General features: G+C 35.0%; 1 protein-coding gene across 4 annotated transcripts in view; it reads right to left on the bottom strand.

Moving 5' to 3' along the window:
• HDAC9 (histone deacetylase 9) overlaps positions 1 to 17,359 on the bottom strand; it is a 2,434,493-nt gene that overhangs the window by 1,184,668 nt on the left and 1,232,466 nt on the right. For 2 of the 4 annotated variants that reach the window (XM_053714127.1, XM_053714129.1), the window contains exons 13-14: positions 14,436 to 14,653; positions 464 to 715 (exon numbers count right to left, since the gene is read on the bottom strand). In XM_053714127.1, coding sequence (XP_053570102.1) covers positions 464 to 715; positions 14,436 to 14,653 — 470 coding nt within the window. Of the gene's footprint in view, positions 716 to 14,435; positions 14,654 to 17,359 lie in introns of all 4 variants that reach the window. The other 2 variants (XM_053714128.1, XM_053714130.1) reach the window with 1 other exon arrangement.

The raw sequence follows: 17,359 nt of genomic DNA, 5'->3' as shown, positions 1-17,359 counted from the left end.
ATCATCCCTGTCCTGTATCTACTTCTGATTATTGTAAAAACAGAAACCTGTAAAATCCAAAATATTTTCCAGCTTGAAACGAGCTGTGCTTATAATCCAACCCCAAGTTTGATAAAGGCAAAGCTGTACAGTAAATACTCACACAAACAAAAACTAAAAAAATGTAGGCCAAAATTATGAATGTCTTTGAACTTGACTCTGTCTTTTCCTACCATCCATTGCAGTAGCACTATATGCTAGTTTAGCAATTTTCAAACTATATCTCCTGATACAAAATAGCCTTGTAGATACCACAGTGAAAAGTGCCTTTGAAGAAATATATAATTTCCAAGAAAATAAGTTAAAAAAAATGTATTTAAACAACTGGTAAGTTGAGGGATTTTTTTTTTTTCTAGTGTGGCAGTCTCAAAGTTCAGAGAATAAGCTTAATAACAAATCCTGGAGCTAAATCTTTGCCTATTACCTGTTGCACAAAAGCAGCTTTCTGTTGAGATTCAAGATGTGTATGAATTTCGTCATCACTGTCTGGTGGTTCCTCCTTCACCTTTACAGATCCCATATGTCCAGTTCTGACATCCATAGTGCTGTGACTTCTTAAGTTAACAATGGAGGATGCCCTCTCTTCTTGCGCTGAATGATCTCCATGAAGTTCTTCTTCAGCTTCCTCTAGGTGGCTACCAGGTTGCCGAAGTTGTTCAATTGATTTTGAAAGCATCTAAAATAAATGTATTTGTTAATTAATTAATTAATTGTTCAGTGCACTATTAAGTTATTGATGTTCAGAAAAAGATTGCAGACTGAAAAATGAATCTAGTAGCTAAAAAGGTCACTTTTTATTTGACCAATAACATGAGATCAAAGATCACAATAAATTGACATTAAACTCAAAATATAATTCATCCACAAAAAACTTAAATGTGCATAGTTAAAAAAAAGTAATTAACTTTTAGTATTTATTTCGCCATCTATTCCTGTAATTTTAATTTTCCACTGTCCCCAGAGAAGATGGAGAATACGCTGTAGAATTCATGCAACATTCCACATAGCAACTGCCTGAACAGTACAGACAATAATTGATATCTTCCCCTAACTGATCACAACAAAAAGATAAACAATATTCAATATTCTTTTCAAGGGGTGTGTAGTTGAACATCAAAGCAATGAACATTTTACAAAATTACAGTTTTAAGTGCATCCTTGATGTTCATATCAAATAGGTTTGAAATAGTGATGTCGCGAACATAAAAAATTGGGTTCGCGAACGGTGAACGCAAACTTCCGCAAATGTTCGCGAACGGACGAACCGGGCGAACCGTCATAGACTTCAATAGGCAGGCAAATTTTAAAACCCACAGGGACTCTTTCTGGCCACAATAGTGATGGAAAAGTTGTTTCAAGGGGACTAACACCTGGACTGTGGCATGCCGGAGGGGTATCCATGGCAAAACTCCCATGGAAAATTACATAGTTGATGAAGAGTCTGGTTTTTAATCCATAAAGGGCATAAATCACCTAACATTATAAAATAACTTTTTCTAACTTTGACCCCCAAAATCTGTTACACATCTACAACCACCAAAAAACAAACATGCTAAATAGTTTCTAAATTTTGTCCTGAGTTTAGAAATATCCAATGTTAACATGTTCTTTGCTTTTTTTGCAAGTTATAGGGAAATAAATACAAGAAGCACTTTGCTATTTCAAAACCACTTTTTTTCAAAATGAGCGCTAGTTACATTGGAACCCTGATATCTGTCAGGAATACCTGAATATCCCTTGACATGTATATATTTTTTTTTAGAAGACATCCCAAAATATTGATCTAGGCCCATTTTGGTATATTTCATGCCACCATTTCACCGCCAAATGCGATCAAATAAAAACAAACAACTTATGCAATTATGGCATAAATGGTTGTAAATGCTTCTCTGGGATCCCCTTTGTTCAGAAATAGCAGACTTATATGGCTTTGGCATTGCTTTTTGGTAATTAGAAGGCTGCTAAATGCCACTGCGCACCACACGTGTTTTATGCCCAGCAGTGAAAGGGTTAATTACGGAGCATGAAGGGAGCTTGTAGAGTTAATTTTAACTTAAGTGTAGTGTAGTAGACAACCCAAAGTATTGATCTAGGCCCATTTTGGTATATTTAATGCCACCATTTCACCGCCAAATGCGATCAAATTTAAAAAAAAAATTAAATTTTTTCGCAATTTTAGGTTTCTCACTGAAATTATTTACAAACAGCTTGTGCAATTATGGCACAAATGGTTGTAAATGCTTCTCTGGGATCCCCTTTGTTCAGAAATAGCAGACATATATGACTTTGGCGTTGCTTTCTGGTAATTAGAAGGCCACTAAATGCTGCTGCGCATCACACGTGTATTATGGCTAGCAGTGAAGGGGTTAATTAGGTAGTTTGTAGGGAGCTTGCAGGGTTAATTTTAGCTTTAGTGTAGAGATCAGCCTCCCACCTGACACATCAGACCCCCTGATCCCTCCCAAACAGCTCCCTTCCCTCCCCCACCCCACAATTGTCCCCGCCATCTTAAAGGGACACTGTACCTAAATTTTTTCTTTCGTGATTCAGATAGAGCATACAATTTTAAGCAATTTTCTAATTTACTCCTATTATCAAATGTTCTTTATTCTCTTGGTATCTTTATTTGAAATGCAAAAATGTAAGTTTAGATGCTGGCCCATTTTTGGTGAACAACCTGGGTTGTCTTTGCTGATTGGTGGATAAATTCATCCACCAATTAAAAAGTGCTGTGCAGAGTTCTGAACGAAGAAAAAAGCTTAGATGCCTTCTTTTTCAAATAAAGATAGCAAGAGAACGAAGAAAAATTGATAATAGGAGTAAATTAGAAAGTTGCTTAAAATGTTATGCTCTATCTGAATCACAAAAGAAAAAAATGTGGGTACAGTGTCCCTTTAAGTACTGGCAGAAAGTCTGCCAGTACTAAAATACAAGGTTTTTAAATTTTTTTAGCATATTTACATATGCTGTGGTGTAGCATTCCCCTTAGCCCCCAACCTCCCTGATCCCCCCAAAACAGCTCTCTAATCCTCCCCATCTGCCTTATTGGTGGCCATCTTGGGTACCGGCAGCTGTCTGCTATTATTTCACAATCAAAAAAGTGTTTTTTTTTTAAAATGTACACTACTGTTACACCAGATATGAGTGGTGGCACTGGGCAAGTGGGCACAGTATACGCTGTGAGCCTGACACACACGCTGGCAGACAGGCAATGGCAATTAGATTACACAGGAAAAAAAAAAAAGCAGACTGATGTTCTAGCCCTAAAAAGGGCTTTTTGGGGTGCTGTCCTTACAACAGAGATCTGATGAGTCCTTCAGGACTGTAGTGGACACTGAATACACTAGCCTAGCTATCGATTTCCCTATTAAATGAGCAGCAGCTACACTGTCCCTCCTCTCACTAAGAATGCAGCTTCCGAATGAATCTAAAATGGATGCTGTCCAGGAGGTGGGAGGGTCTGGAAGGGAGGGTCTGCTGCTGATTGGCTGGAATGTGCCTGCTGACTGTGAGGTACAGGGTCAAAGTTTACTCAATGATGACGAATAGGGGGCAGATTGAACATCGCATATGTTCGCCCGCCGCGGCGAACGCGAACATGCTATGTTCGCCGGGAACTATTCGCCAGTTTGAAACTTAATGGAAACAAATATATCATATTATGTACAGGAGTGACACAAGAATTGTTATTTCAAATTTGAAATAGATGGTTAATTTTATACGTGCTAATTGCTTCCGCAAGCTTGTGGTACCAATAACCAGCCACTAGTAATGGCTGGTTACTTATTGCTTTCCTGCAAACAGGCAAATTTGCCCATTTGCAAGGGAGCGGTAAATTAGTGCTCCACTTGTAATCTAGCCCTACATGTCGACTGATTTTGCAAATTACACAGAATACACAGACATAAAATTAACACAGTAAAATATTAATGAAAATATATTCACAGACAAATATCTAAAACAAGTATCAGCAACGATCTCTGAGTAAAGTAACCTAGCCTCCCAGACTTATTTTTTTTTTGCATTAGGATTAATAATGAAAAAATAATGAATGTTTAAATAAATTTAAAAAAAAAGAGCAAGAGAAAAAGTGAAAAAAGACGAGAAAGTGAAAGAAAAAGAGAAGAAAGATTGCAGGAGAGAAAGAGAGAGAGAGAAAAAAGAGAGAGCGATAGAAGAGAGAAAGAGAGAGAGCAAGGAGAGCGAGAGAGAGAGCGAGAGAGAGAGAAAGAGGATTGATAATGAATAAATAATGAATATTTAAAAAGAAAGAGCAATAGAAAAAGAGAAAGACAATGAGAGAGAGAAATAGAAAGAAAAAGAGAGAAGGAGAAAGAACAAAACAGATGTGTGCCCTTTCAGTCCTTCTACTAGTCCAATACTGGTATCAGCTCTCATATCTCTGGCCCTGCAGACAATCTGCCAGCCCCTGGGCCACTCAGCTTCTGTCTACTAGTTTGTTTCACTTGCCCTTGGTTTGCTCTGTCTCAAGTTTTATGTGTGGGGCCTGTAAAGGAGTTGAGAGGAGGAGGATAGCACTGACCCTGACTGCCACATTGCCTGACAGGCAGGCAGAAATGTGACAAAAGCTATGTCTCCCATTGGCACAGCTCTCTGAGTGCTATAAAAATCTCAAATGGCACTAATGTCATAGGCTGCGAACTACAGATCTAGAAAACACCTGATAAATGTCCATATCCCAATTTTTTTTTATATCATTTAAATATACTTTTCTTCCCATAAGTGACAGTAATTGTATACTAACCACTGTCCTATAGGTATTTGGAGGTAAATAAGCATGTGTATAAGAAAAGTTCCCAAAAATAAATAAAAGCACATTTCTTATAAATACTCAATTGAAAGTGATAAAATAAATTGAATGTATCATTTCTAGCTCCTTTTAACTTTATTATCCATTAGTGTGCTTATTTATGTGTGCTTATTTATGTGTGCTTATGTATGTGTGCTTATGTATGTGTGCTTATGTATGTGTGCTTATGTATGTGTGCTTATGTATGTGTGCTTATTTATGTGTGCTTATGTATGTGTGCTTATGTATGTGTGCTTATGTATGTGTGCTTATTTATGTGTGCTTATTTATGTGTGCTTATTTATGTGTGCTTATGTATGTGTGCTTATGTATGTGTGCTTATGTATGTGTGCTTATTTATGTGTGCTTATTTATGTGTGCTTATTTATGTGTGCTTATGTATGTGTGCTTATGTATGTGTGCTTATGTATGTGTGCTTATGTATGTGTGCTTATTTATGTGTGCTTATGTATGTGTGCTTATGTATGTGTGCTTATTTATGTGTGCTTATTTATGTGTGCTTATGTATGTGTGCTTATTTATGTGTGCTTATTTATGTGTGCTTATTTATGTGTGCTTATGTATGTGTGCTTATGTATGTGTGCTTATGTATGTGTGCTTATGTATGTGTGCTTATGTATGTGTGCTTATTTATATGTGCTTATGTATGTGTGCTTATTTATGTGTGCTTATGTATGTGTGCTTATGTATGTGTGCTTATTTATGTGTGCTTATTTATGTGTGCTTATTTATGTGTGCTTATGTATGTGTGCTTATGTATGTGTGCTTATTTATGAAACCTTCAAATATACAAGCTAATATGGATGGAAAGCATTGTGTCATAATATGTGCGTTTAAAAAAGCATATTTCACATAACAAAGTCATCAGATTTTTTTTTTAAAAACAAGGTTGTCATACTTATATACGCATATATGAAACTTTATTCTTTTGCATTTTTTTCACAAAAAATGAATAAATTATTTGTGTATCAATCACATTATCAATAAAGGTTTGCACTGCAGTTAATGGGTTAACACACAAGTCAATAGGACTTTGAAATGCCTTGGAATATGTTTTGAGGCTTATCTGTTTGTATCTCATACAGTAGCTTTAAAGTTAAAGGGACATTATACACTCATTTTTTCTTTGCATAAATGTTTTGTAGATCTATTTATATAGCCCGTAAAGTTTTTTTTTTTTTTTTTTTTTTTAAATGTATAGTTTTGCTTATTTTTAAATAACATTGCTCTGATTTTCAGACTCCTAACCAAGCCCCAAAGTTTTATGTGAATACCGTCAGATACCTACTCCAGCTTGCTCCTGTTTGTGTAAAGGGTCTTTTCATATGCAAAAGAAGGGGGAGGGGGGAGTGCCTTAAATTCCCCACTTGCAGTGGGCTTTCCAACTGCCTTTTTCAACAGAGCTAAACTGACAGCTTCTAAGTTAGTTTTTAACCATTTTATACTGGATTTTTATATCAGTATCTGTGCATCTAATTCTTTATAGTAGTGTCTATTACATGCAGTTATATGAAAATGAGTGTATACTGTCCCTTTAATGTCCCTGCAAAGAGAAAAGTGAAGTTTATGGATAACCTATGCTTTCTAACATGTTAAAATTATGTGGCTATTACTGAAATAAATAATAGGGTGTATGGATAGATTATGAATTAGTAAAACCTAGATTTGGTTGGGGAGCTACATTTAAGAATTTGCAACATATTTATGACAACAATTTGCTACAGAAGATATTCTGGAAAATATCAGAACGGAACATTTTCATGTTTCATAAGAAGTTTATTAAATGAAGATAATTAATAAGTAGTGAACTTTGTATACTATTGTACAATAGTTTTATAACAAATCAAATCAGTGTTTACCAGCAAACAATGCCACTGTATACAAGAACAAATATACAAAATATTATACTGAAATGAATATAAGAAATCTAATTTTTTTGGTTAATTTGTCCTTTAAGATATATTATTACTTATGCCACATGCATACCAGTAATTAAACATTGCAATTGAAAATGTGTGCAAGGGTTAAAGTTTTGTTTCAACTTATGTTTATTTTTAATAATGTTTTAACATCTTTAATAGCCTCTAAATTATAAGTAAGGGACACAAAAGTACAAAAAAAAAAAAAAATACTCCAATCTGTTAAAGCATTGCATTATTGCACTGCATATAACTATGTGTTTAACACTGAAAATGCACTACTGGGACTTAGGTGAATATATCTGGTGAGCAAAAGACAAGAGGCATATTTATGTAACCACCAATTACCAGCCAACTCTCAGCAGTATATTCCTACTCATGAGACTACCTAGGAATGCTTTCAACAAAGGATAAAAAAGGGAACAAAATACATTTGACAATAGAAGCAACTGAAAAGTCTCCATGCTCTGTCTGAACCATGAAATACAATTTTGACTTTTATATGTCCATTTGCTATTCAGGGTCCAAACAACTACATTGAGAGGTATTTACCCTACATTTCTTAAAAAACAAATTGCTCTTACCTACAGGTGACATAAACTAGCCAGTCTAACATAATATACTAAATTGGATTATTAAAATATATAAAATTCCATGCAATAAAATAATGAATATAAAATTGTTAGGGGCTTAATATAAAGTGCCCTTAGGCTCTGTTTTTTTAACTGACACAAAATTACCTCTACTTGTTCTCTGTGGGGTTGTACTGGGGTAAATCAAATCCTGAGAAGGTGATCAAAGAGCTACCCATAGGAAGCCAACTGTCCTCGGCACAGGGGTGAATTAAAACTGACAACAGTCTGCCTTCCAAAAGAAAAGAACAGGTCGGATTTCCAAACATTAATATTTCAAAAGTAAGGCAAAAGACTTTCCACCCACACTTGGATGGAATGTCACAATTTGCATTCCAAGAAAAATTTTAAAGTTTTTTTTTTTTATTATTTTTATTTTCTGTTTTTACACAATAGATCCTATAGATGAAATGTTGAATATAAAAATATATATATGTCTTGTTTTTTTCCAAGATTAAAAAATTGTCATTGTGACTTTAGTTGTGAAAAGGAATATGAGGCATTTATTTAGTTATGCAGAAAAGCTATAATATCCAAGGACAAGGGATTTTATTTTTAAATGAAATCACGAAAGGCTAATCTTATAACCAGATAATGGAAATTATTTTTACTGCTGCACTTTTGAAAGGCTAGATTTCTATTTACACAATACAAGATATAACTGTCATTTAATGCCATGGGAAATGTCTGGTTTAGTTTCACAAAACAATTACTTAACACATTTTCCTGCATGTTCTTAGTATTTAGCTATACTGCAATGGAACAGTGAAATCTCACATCAGATATATTTAAATTATAAATATTATTTTTTTAAACCTACAATGATTTGAAAGAGTTTTCCCTATGCGTATATCATATTATATAATTAAAATGGCTATCGCATTTTCACTACCCTACTAATTTTTGTTTTGACTTCAAATCATATTTCTCTTTCCAGGATTCTCTAGTAATGTAAATGAATAGATTCTATTCATTCACATTACTCTCTTCTGTGTCTTCTCTCCTTTTCCCCCAAAAGACAGCTTCTCTCCATCTTTCCTAGCTTGAGTTACCCCAGTAGGTTTGACTAAATCATTGTGTACTTCTCCCTTTTTTCTAGATTGTATGTATCTCTTGCTTGCTTTCCTCTGCCCCACATCCCAACATCCATTACAACAGTGAAGTTATTCTGAAATACAAAAAGTGCAAATATGTTGATATAAAACAAAGGTCTAGTTGCCATTGCTGGCATGAAGTGTGTAAACTTGTGGTAACAAGTATCTCCATTATAGTCTATAGGAATGATTTATGTTGCCATCAGTTTAGACAGTTAAAAATAGGCCAAATTGCTTAAACCAATCAAACATATTGTTCAATTACCAATTCTTAAAAAAAAGCTTCCAATTCTGTCAAGTCCTCTCCTTTTGATACTTCATAAATATCACCTCAATAAGACAAAAGTATATGCAATAGTGAAGAAAAAGTGACGTATATTTTAAATATGCAACCACACCCTACATTTAATAATATTCACACATGCATAAGCTGTGACCCAGCTCTAGGAGTGACACACTTCATAATAAATCCCCAGGTGTGCACTGGATACTGTTCTTCAGTCTATTAACACCAGGTGGTGTGGTTGGATATTTAAAGACATACTTCAGCATTGCCCACATCACAACAAGTTACAAGTCTGCAACATGCCCTTCTCACCCACTTGCCCATCTTGCTTCTCTCTTACACTTTTCCATCATGCTTTTTCATTGTTCTTTGTTTTGCCTGTTTAGTCTTTCTTCTTCCAAGCTTACACCTGTTATATTTTCAAAGTTTAGCACTCCTTCCATGTCTGACTCTGTCTTCCTCTTTTCTAAATTTTGCAGAGGTGTTCCCCTTTATTTCTGCTTGCCTCTGCTGATCCCTCTTTTCATCCAAACTTCCTGACTTTTTTTCTATTTCACCCCTCTATTTTCTTACAGCTTCTTACTGATTCCCTCCCAGCCTTTCCCCAGCTTCATCTATCTACCCTCATTTGTCATACTTTTGATATACATTACTTCTATTTTACTGATGTCTTCATTTCCCCCCATTTCTTTATTTCCCCCTTCCCTACTCATGCCTGTATCTGTCCATCCTAAGATCATTTTTTTCTCTCCCAGCATTTACATCACCAATTCCTCTTCCTTTTCCCCAATGTGATTCTTATTTTCACCCACAGATGTCTATTACTTATTCATTGTCGTCCTGTCATGTAATCTTCAACCTACCTTAGATACCTCAATTTTAGTTTTTGAATCTCTTCCTTTTCCCTTATTTCCAATCTTCCCTCTTCAGTTTCTTAATACACCTTTATCTCCTTTTTTTCAGTATACCCTTTTCCATCTTACACATATCTCTCGGCTTGTCTATATGCCTCTTCTTCACCCTCCCCCTCAGTTTTCTTATTGCTTGTACCTGTATATGCCAGCTTCTATTTCAATTCAGGAGCATTTTTCTTATGAAATATACAGGCTCTCGCTGTAAGAATGTACCTGTTCCATTGTATGGTAGATAGCCTAGTATGTTTCATATATTGGGCAGCAATCAGTTACTAGGAAGAGAGGACTAGTGGTATAAAGTCTGTCCATACTGGTTTTATGTATACAAATAAAACTAGAAAGATACTTTCATTTTTTTCTTCACAGTTTGGAAGCTATTCTGCAGCCAAAGATAAAGTGGCTCATCCAAGATTGCAATAAGAAAGAAAAAAGAAAGAAAAAAAAGAAAGAAAGAAATCGGATGTAAGCAGCATCTACTTAATCTGGCTCCAGTTTCAACTAATTATATTATATATATGTTTCTTAAATACTGCTTTGGTCTTCTAAAGAAAAATTGTGATTATTTTATTTTATATGTTATTTTTAAAAAGTTGTTATTTTGTTCATGCAAAGCTCTGTTAATACAACTGTTTTCTGTTATATTTATGTAACACCCATATCAGCACCTGTATAATAAAATACCTTTATTTTCTATGCATCAGGGTCATACAAAAAACCCTTAGTCATGCACAATTGACCCTAGTGTCTACATTGTGTTTTTTAGCTGTTCAAAAGGTTTACACAAAATATGCATTGGAGTGCCCCCCCCCCCCCCTGGCTTGTACACATCTGAAATTTGATCCAGGTGATAAGCAGTAGCATGGCCCTTGACTTACTTTCATTCTACAGAGGCTTGAGACTCCTTAGAGCAGTGATTTTTAACCTTTTTTTTGCCGTGGCACACTTTTTTACATTAAAAAATCCTGTGGCACACCACCATCCCAAAATTTTAAAAAAAATCACACATTGTAGCCTAATGCAGCATATATATATACACATACACACAAACACACACATACTGTATGTATTGTGCTGTTATGCCATGCCTCCTACAAACTACCCCTGCACTGGGAGTAAAAAACAAGCAAAGTTTAAAAAATATGTCACACTGTTGTCAGTCTGCCGTGGCACACCTGAGGATCTCTCACGGCACACTAGTGTGCCACGCACACTGGTTGAAAAACACTGCCTTAGAGGACCATTTCATACAGTAGAATAGCATAATTAACTAATGTATAATAAAAAAAGACAATGCTAGAACGTTTAAATGACCAGTACATTTTTTATGACAAATAATGAATGGCAAAAGACACTGTGCTTCTCAGATGGTCAATACGAAAATGATAACCTTTTAACCCATTAGACACCAAATTTGATTTAAAACATTTGTTAAACGTTACTTCTTTCAGCCAAAAATACATATTTACATCTATGATAGCCCTCATTTAAAAGTGAAGGATTTCTCTATTAAATTAATGGTCACATGTCCTTTTAAATATATTCAATGTGAAAATGGCAATATCCTAAATCATTATGAACCAGATTTAGAATAATAAAAAATTTGAGTATTTCTCATACAAAAATAAATAAATAAAAAATATTTCAGCCTTGAAAACACTTATTTGGAATATGAGAAACTTATTTTTCAAAAGAGGTAGATCAGGATTGTACAATGAATGAAAGAAAAAAAATATGATTGTGAAAAACATAAATTTTAGGTAAATAAAATAGTTTAGAGAAGTAAAACAGATGGGGCAATACATCCTTGTATGGCAGCCAAATAGGTAATTATGGTCTAAAATATTGTTTGCATTTGTGGAATCAGCAATAGCTCATCACAAATATATGACTATTAGAAACAGTATGTATTGTTAAAAATAGCCATCAATGCACCTTTTTTTGTCACCATTATGAATGATAAAAAAAATAATGGTGACAATGGAGGTGACCGTTCATAGTAGTGGAAGCAGAGTAGCACCCTTCTGTGACTCCAAGTACTGTTTGTACTTCTTGCCAAGGTAATATATAACCTACTAGAATAACTGACTTATCCTTTCATGGAGGAAGGAGGGGGTCTTCATAAGTTTTGGACTTCCAAAAAAGCAACTTCCTGTCTCCTACCTCCTAATGATCTAAGCCAGACACATAACTATTAATCCCCTCACTTATGACCTGACCTGGGCACTCCTTTGGAAATAACTTGTAGTTTCTGTCATATCACTCATCTGGCACAAAGAAGTTATTGTGCATGTATGGTTTTCTCTCTGTTTGATTAAATAAGGAATACAGCATACAATGGATATTAATTTATGCTTAATCATTTTAACATAATATCTTCCAAAATATGTATGCACACTTGTTGGGGCTGTTTCCCTTAAAGAAACAGTAAACACGGTAGATTTGCATAATAAACAAATGCAAGATAACAAGACAATGCAATTAGCACTTAGTCTTTACTTCAAATGAGTAGTATATTTTTTTCTGACAATTTTCAAAGGTATGTCTATTTCCACTCCCCCTGTACCATGTGACATCCATCAGCCAATAACAAATGCATACATGTACCATGTGACAGTCATCAGCCAATCAAAAATGCATATATGTTTATTCTGTAAATTCTTGCACATGCTCAGTAGGAGCTGGTGACTCAAAAAGTTTAAATATAAAAAGACTGTGCTCATTTTGTTAATGGACTTAAATTGGAAAGTTGTTTAAAATTGCATGCTCTATCTGAATAATAAATGTTTAATTTTGACTTGAGTGTCCCTTTAATATATTACATTTTGGAAGATATAATACAATTGTTCTTGATATTTTCACTAAGAGTCAATATTAAGTATAAGTTGCACAAAAAGCTATTTGAAATATTCACTGCTACACATTAAACAACATAGATATAGCAAAGTGATATAGTGCAATTACCTGCCCTAGTAACAAAAAAACACAAAAAAACCCGTCAAAATAAATTTAAAAATAAAAGTTATAGATATCAGATATGTGTTGATAATGATGCTACAAGACATTTTGATTAAATTCTATACAGGTAGATCATTTCTTCTCTAAATGAGAAAGGAGACAGAAATAGTGAATACAATTTTAAAAATTAGGCTCCCTCTAGTGGCAACTGGTTCTGATTGTCTATGTTTTTCTCAACAGCAATCTTCAATTAAATAATTGTCTTACATACAGGTGGTATTTACTGCTAAAAAAATTAACAAAAAACAAACAAAACTACACTGAATTGTTCTGTTGTTACTTTTTACATATTTTAAAACTATTTCTAGTTAATAAATTAAGAATACTGCTAATGATGTATGTGTAAGAAAAATGTCTCATGCTAAAATTGTAACTTAAAAAAAATATTGTTAAAAAAAACAAAAAAAAAAAACCCTGAGAGTTTGTAAAAGTGAATGAATGAAATGTTTGTCTGATGAATTTAATCATTTATAATGTATGTGAAATATTAATTCTCTCACTGAAATATTTTATAATAACAATGTCAACCTGAATTATTTAAATATGACAGATTTTCTGTGTTGGCTGAATCTGAATGTATTTCATATGTATTTAACTGTTTCTAAATTCTAGTATTTTAAGTCATGAAACACATTTATTATTGAGTTTTAATGAAAAATACAATGTTTTGTAAAGAAATTAATATAGCCAAAGTTATGTATTGTGACTAGCTGTATTCTCCTGACTGTGTGGAATATTCTGTAGGAATGCAAGAGGTTTTATCAGTCTTAATATTCTTTGCTCCACTGCTGATCAGTAACTCTTGAAGACTTTATTAAGCTGCAGATGAAGCCCTCAATGGCATTATATTCTCTTGAGCACTGAGTGATAGCGTGTGTCTCTTTGGTTATACTAGGCAAAACATATGGAAAGTATAATGATGAAAAGCAAACTAGAGCACTAAAAACAGCAGGATTAACTAGGTAAAATATATTTCCCAGTTTCAGCTTTGAAGTTCAGTTCCTATATAAACCTAGATCTGATATTGGGCACTGTGTCCTGTTAAACTATGTGCAGATATTATAGTCACATGGCCCGTTAGCCTTGAATATTTTTATAAAAACTTTAAAACTGGTAGCTTGGAAGGACTGCAAAATGTTCCATCATTGAAAGCTAATGAGTTAAAGTGCAGATTGCAATTTACACAAGATAAGTGTCGTGGTATTTTATTGTGTAGCGACAATTTACTTTGAGGAGAAATAATGAATACTGCAGGACAGCACCAAAGCCAATATGTCACTTGCACCACTGAATGAGGAGCAGAACTCTCTGCAAAGCCCATGTTCTCCTTTAACTCTGATAGAGTAGTCCTACAAAATGATATCAGTAAAGTGGCTGATAGAATAGGACACAATGCATGTGCCTTTTTGGTAATTATTTCACATAGAAAAAGCCCTATGGATGCTGTCCCCTAAGCACTAGTCATTTTATTTCCTTGTTTTAGGACATGTGAAGTGTGAATGAAAATGATGTATCATAAGATTTCTGTATTGGTTCTCTTTTACAATGAACCAATGGAGCTGTATGTGCAATACAAACATTTTAATAAAATAAATGTATGTTTATTTAGTGATACACATAATAATTACAGTCATCAAGGTATTACATTGATATTGTTGTATACTATGGTTGTTTTATTTTTTCCATATAATAACATTGGACTTACTTTGTTCATTTGAATCTGCTGTTGATACTGTTTCTGCTTCTCTAGAAATTGCTGATGCTGCTGTTGAATAACCAGCTGGGCTAGTGTGTTCTGGGGAAGAGGAGCAGACTGGGTTCTGTGGAGGGGTCTATGTCGAGGCAGTTTGTGGGCAACTCTTCCAGCAGGTGAAACTCTGTCCTTTGGTACTAAAGGGGATGAGTGAAGAAGTGGAGCCCCACCTGAGGTTTAACAAACAAATAAATACATTTAAAAAGAGTTTTCTTTTTTTCTAGTTATGCATAAACCTTTATAATAAATAAGCTTTAGTAAATTTAGTAAAAAAAAAAGTCTTTGTTACAATAAACTAAACATAGCGTAGCGTATTTATAAAATTAGAAAATTCTAGGAAGGGACATGCTCCCTCTCTTCTCTGCCTTCTGGACACCTATGGCACAGATGCATAATTCTGCTCCATATTAATTCCTGGTAAAACCTCACCTTGAGCATGGAGTACCGGGTCTGTTTACGTGGGCATGAGAATAGATACCGGGTCTGTTTACGCGGGCATGAGAATAGATACCGAGTCAGTTTACGTGGGCATGAGAATAGATACCGGGTCTGTTTACGTGGGCATGAAAAGAGATACCAAGTCTGTTTATGTGGGCATGAGAAGAGATACTGGGTCTGTTTATGTGGGCATGAGAAGAGATATCGGTTCTGTTTACGTGGGCATGAGAAGACATACCGGGTCTGTTTACGTGAGCATGAGAAAAGATACTGGTTCTGTTTACGTGGGCATGAAAAGAGATACCGAGTCTGTTTACATGGGCATGAGAAGAGATACTGGGTCTGTTTATGTGTGCATGAGAAGAGATATTGGTTTTGTTTACGCGAGCATGAGAATAGATACCGGGTCTGTTTACGTGGGCATGAGAAGAGATACCGGGTCTGTTTATGTGAGCATGATAAGAGATACCTGGTCTGTTTACGTGGGCATGAGAAGAGATACCGGGTCTGTTTATGTGAGCATGATAAGAGATACCGGATCTGTTTACATGGGCATGAGAAGAGATACTGGGTCTGTTTATGTGAGCATGATAAGAGATACCGGGTCTGTTTACGTTGGCATGAGAAGAGATACCATGTCTGTTTACATGGGCATGATAAGAGATACCGGGTCTGTTTACGTGGGCATGAGAAGAGATACCGGGTCTGTTTACATGGGCATGATAAGAGTTACCGGGTCTGTTTACGTGGGCATGAGAAGAGATACCGGGTCTGTTTACGTGGTCATGAGAAGAGATACCGGGTCTGTTTACGTGGGCATGAAGAGATACTGGGTCTGTTTATGTGGGCATGATAATAGATACTGGGTCTGTTTACGTGGGCATGAGAAGAGATACCAGGTCTGTTTATGTGGGCATCATAAGAGATACTGAGTCTGTTTACATGGGCATGAGAAGAGATACCGGGTCTGTTTACGTGGGCATGAGAAGAGATACCGGGTCTGTTTACGTGGGCATGATAAGAGATACTGGGACTTTTTACGGGGGCATGAGAAAAGATACCGGGTCTGTTGACGTGGGCATGAGAAGAGATACCGGGTCTGTTTACGTGGGCATGAGAAGAGATACAGGGTCTGTTTAGTTGGGCATGAGAAGAGATACCGGTTTGTTGACTTTGTATAAATGTGTATTGTAATATTGCTTGAATCTACTACATCACATGAACAGAATTATATAAATACAATAAATACATTTTTAGTTTTGTCTTCTATCTTTAAACATATAACATCAGAACAAAACAAAATAAAATTATTGACTTGTCTTTCCTGTCTGAAGGTGCATGATATCTTAAAGGGACACTGTACCCAAATTTTTTCTTTCGTGATTCAGATTGAGCATGAAACTTTCTAATTTACACCTATTATCAATTTTTCTTCATTCTCATGGTATCTTTATTTCAAATGCACGAATGTAAGTTTAGATGCCGGCCCATTTTTTGTGAACAACCTGGGTTGTCCTTGCTGATTGGTGGATAAATTCATCCACCAATAAAAAAGTGCTGTCCAGAGTACTGAAACCAAAAAAAGCTTAGATGCCTTCTTTTTCAAATAAACATATTTGTCACACACTACCTAGAAAGGTCAAAAGAATATTCTGTAACCTATGTTTTTAAAATGCTGATTTGCAGCATTTGCAGGTTACAGTACTTGCCTTTTGGGATCTTAGGGGCATAGGGAAAACACAATTGTTACACAAAATTAACAGGTGTTTAATGTCTTTTTCAAGAATTTGAACTTCTAAATAATTTAATATAAGGCCCCGGATACAAATATTGCTCTGTTGTTTTGCTCCAGGATTTAGGTTTTTTAAAACCTTATAGGGATATAAAACAGATATCTGCAATGGACTGGAATGTACAGTAGGACAGTTCTTATGTAGAAATGTATGCATAGAGATTATTAAAATACAAACAAATGAGTGAAATCATTAAAGGGGTATTCTACTGTAGAAATAAAATAAACAAATCAAATTCCTTTCTTTTACTAAATGATTAACCCCATGTAAAGAATTTAAGATATAAAGCCAAATTTAAGAAACAGTAGGCAGATAATGTTCACAGGCAGTGACATATCCACTTGCATTTGCTGTCAACAATCTAGTATCCTCTCACAGTAGTTAAGATTGCACAAGAGAGTTCCTGCCCTATGCTCTTGTGCAACAAATCATGAAAGAGCAGGTATTGTCAATCACCACAGTCAGATCAATCAGACTGATTTTAATCTGCTACCAAAATGTTAGGAAGCTGCAAAATAACTCTGCTACTTCTTATCTGCTCTTGATGGCACAAGAGCGAGCCTGCACCACAAGGTCTATTAAACTGCATACGTAGATATATAAATGTAGCTTGTATTCAAGGTTGTGCTCCTGTGCTACACCTAG

The sequence above is a fragment of the Bombina bombina genome, chromosome 5 (genome assembly GCF_027579735.1).
Source record: "Bombina bombina isolate aBomBom1 chromosome 5, aBomBom1.pri, whole genome shotgun sequence".
In the NCBI taxonomy this organism is placed as follows: domain Eukaryota; kingdom Metazoa; phylum Chordata; class Amphibia; order Anura; family Bombinatoridae; genus Bombina; species Bombina bombina.
The sequence above is the reverse complement of the archived record's forward strand: the minus strand, read 5'-3'. Positions and strand labels throughout refer to the sequence as shown.